Source organism: Hemitrygon akajei, unplaced genomic scaffold (genome assembly GCF_048418815.1).
Source record: "Hemitrygon akajei unplaced genomic scaffold, sHemAka1.3 Scf000067, whole genome shotgun sequence".
NCBI classification, from domain to species: Eukaryota; Metazoa; Chordata; class Chondrichthyes; order Myliobatiformes; family Dasyatidae; genus Hemitrygon; species Hemitrygon akajei.
Window position 1 is genome coordinate 918,438 of NW_027331953.1, and position 3,485 is coordinate 921,922.

The 3,485-nt window shown below is 48.5% G+C and overlaps 1 protein-coding gene across 1 annotated transcript; it reads right to left on the reverse strand.

Moving 5' to 3' along the window:
* Positions 1 to 361: 361 nt before the first annotated feature.
* On the reverse strand, positions 362 to 2,839 carry LOC140722031 (uncharacterized). The gene has a single exon (XM_073036840.1). The coding sequence runs from the start codon at positions 2,665 to 2,667 to the stop codon at positions 1,018 to 1,020; it is 1,650 nt and encodes a 549-aa protein (XP_072892941.1). The 5' UTR covers positions 2,668 to 2,839; the 3' UTR covers positions 362 to 1,017.
* Positions 2,840 to 3,485: the final 646 nt, after the last annotated feature.

Genomic DNA, 3,485 nt, shown 5'->3' on the forward strand with positions numbered 1-3,485 from the left:
AGAGACCCTTCTGCTGTGACCTTCCTTTACTTGGTCATCCCCACCATCCCTGACAATATCTAAAGTGATATCTGTGTTGTTCAGGGGGATGGACACAGGGGTAAACTGCTCTCGCTGTTTCCTGACAGTCACCCAGTTTCCTGTGCCGTGCCCCTTGGGTGCAACGACCTCTCAAATGTCCTACCTATCACCCCTTCAGCCTCCCGAATGATCTGGAGTTCATCCAGTTCCAGCTGCAACTCCGTAATGTGGATTGTTCGGAGCTGAAGCTGGAAGCCCTTCTCACAGGTGTAGTTATCAGGGACACAGGAGGGTCCCCTGCCTTCCCACATCCTGCAAAGGAGCTTTCCACTATCCCGCCTGGCATCTCCACTGTTCCAACTGAACAAATGAAAAGGGGGCAAAAAAAAATTCTACCTTTGGCATGACTTTGCCTTCTCTGACTGACTGCTCTCCCCACTGAAACCTCAAAGAATTAAAGCCTCAATGTCTCCGCTCCAACTCTGTCCACTCCAACAGTGACCGCTCCACTTGCTCCTGCCTGACTTGTTCTTGATAATCAACCCTAAATATAGATTGGCCACTGCTGAAAGCTCAAAAATAACCTGCCCTGAACCACTGCCTTTAATACTCGGTCGGTGAACCTGAGTGAATTACGTCCTCTCAAGCATCTGATCTCTCCGATTCACGTTGGGTCAAAGCTTGGTTGGGGGACACAAGGATGAATGACTGATCGAAACCCATCCCACATTCAGAGCAGGTGACCACCCTCACCACAGTGTGAATTCACCACTGTCTCTGCAGTGTCGATCAGTGTGTGAATGCCTTCCCACAGTCTGAGCAGGTCAACGTCCTCTCACTGCTGAAAACAGTCTGGTCTTTTGTTAGCCGAGATGAATGTATGCATTAATTCCCACAGTCAGAGCAGATGAACAGCTTCTATACAGTGTGAACTCGCTGATGTTCGCTCAGTAATGTCTGAGTGAATTCCTTCCCGTCTGAGCAGTTGATGTTCAGTCAGTTGAAATGTCTGAGCGAATTCATTCCCACAATCAGAACAGGTGACTGGCGTCCCCCAGTGTGAACTCGCTGATGGACTTTGAAGCCTGATGACTGAGTGAATCCCTTTCCACAATCTGAGCAGGTGAACGGTTTCTCCCCAGTGTGAATTCGGCAGTGCCTCACCAGGTTGGATGACTCAGTGAATCCCTTCCCACATTTAGAGCAGGTGAATGGCTTCTCCCCAGTGTGAATTCGGCAGTGCTTCACGAGGTGAGATGAGTCAGTGAATCCTTTCCCACATTCAGAGCACGTGAATGGCTTCTCCCCAGTGTGAATTCGGCTGTGCTTCACAAGGGAGTCTGAATCAGCGAATCCCTTCCCACATTCAGAGCAGCTGAACGGTTTCTCCCCAGTGTGAATTCGCTGATGTACTTTCAGATGAGATGACTGAGTGAACCCCTTCCCACATTCAGAGCACGTGAATGGCTTCTCCCCAGTGTGAATTCGGCTGTGCTTCACAAGGTGGGATGAATCAGCGAATCCCTTCCCACATTCAGAGCAGCTGAATGGTTTCTCCCCAGTGTGAACACGCTGATGTACCTTCAGATGAGATGACCGAGTGAATCTTTTCCCACATTCAGAGCACGTGAATGGCTTCTCCCCAGTGTGAATTTGGCAGTGCTTCACAAGGGAGTATGACGCAGTGAATCCCTTCCCACATTCAGAGCAAGTGAATGGCCTCTCCCCAGTGTGAACTCGCTGATGCACCTTCAGATGCGATGAGTGAGTGAATCCCTTCCCACATTCAGAGCAGCTGAAAGGTTTTTCCCCAGTGTGAATTTGCTGATACACCTTCAGTTGAGATGACTTAGTGAATCTTTTCCCACATTCAGAGCAGCTGAACGGTTTCTCCCCAGTGTGAATTCGCTGATACACCTTCAGTTGATACGACTGAGTAAATCCCTCCCCACATTCGGAGCAAGTATATGGCTTCTCCCCAGTGTGAACTCGCTGATGTCTTTGTAGTGTGGATGAATGAGTGAATCGCTTCCCACATTCAGAGCATGTGAATGGCTTCTCCCCGGTGTGAATTCGGTAGTGCTGCACAAGGTGGGATGAGTCAGCGAATCCCTTCCCACATTCAGAGCAGCTGAACGGTTTCTCCCCAGTGTGAACACGCTGATGGACCTTCAGATGAGATGACCGAGTGAATCTTTTCCCACATTCAGAGCACGTGAATGGCTTCTCCCCAGTGTGAATTCGGCTGTGCTTCACAAGGGAGTCTGAATCAGCGAATCCCTTCCCACATTCAGAGCAGCTGAACGGTTTCTCTCCAGTGTGAATTCGCTGATGTACTTTCAGATGAGATGACTGAGTGAACCCCTTCCCACATTCAGAGCAGGTGAATGGCTTCTCCCCAGTGTGAATTCGGTAGTGCTGCACAAGGTGGGATGAGTCAGCGAATCCCTTCCCACATTCACAGCAGCTGAAAGGTTTCTCCCCAGTGTGAATTCGCTGATGAACCTTCAGTTGATATGACTGAGTAAATCCCTTCCCACATTCGGAGCAAGTGAATGGCTTCTCCCCAGTGTGAACTCGCTGGTGTCTCTGTAGTGTGGTTGAATGAGTGAATCTCTTCCCACAGTCTGAGCAGGTGAACGGCATCTTCTCAGTGTGAACTCGCTGGTGTTCATTCAGTTGGGATGATTGAGTGAATCCTTTCCCACATTCAGAGCAGGTGATTGGCCTCTCCCCGGTGTGAACTCACTGGTGTCACTGTGGCGTGGCTGAGTGTGTAAACGCCTTCCCACCATGTAAACAGGTTACCGTCCTCTCACTAGGGAATTTTTGGATCTATCTTTAGCATCAACAACGGAATGAATTGCTTCCCACTGTCAGAATAAGTGGAGCATCTCACTATGGTGTGAACTTGCTGATGTATCTTCAGGCTGGATGACTGAGTAGTTCCCCTCCCTCACACAGAGCAGGTGAATTGCCTCTCCCCACTGTGAACTCACTGGTGTGTCTGTGGGTAGGCTGTGAGTGAATCCCTTCCCACACTGAGAGAAGGAGAATGATATCTCACTGCGATCAATCATCTGGCAATTCAGACAGTCAGACGTTTGAATCCCTTGCACAATCAATGCAGTTGAAGAACTGATCTTCAGTGAACAGATGCTGGTGTGTTCTCAGCACCCCAGTTCCAGTGGATTTCACAGAGTTACAGCAGAAAACTTCAACTCAGACACAAAACACATTTCCAGCTGGGATGAGATAATTCATCTCCAAGAATCAAAAACAGATGTATTGTTGTTGCAAAGAAAAGATTTGGCCACTCCTTATATATCCAGAAAGAGACAGCAAAGAGACACTGCACAAGTGTTCTGCCATTTCAAACCTGTAAAAATATTTGAAAGGACATCAATGCGTGAAGGACAATTTTTTCAAGTGAGATTTTAGTCTGTGGTGAGAACGTAAGAAAT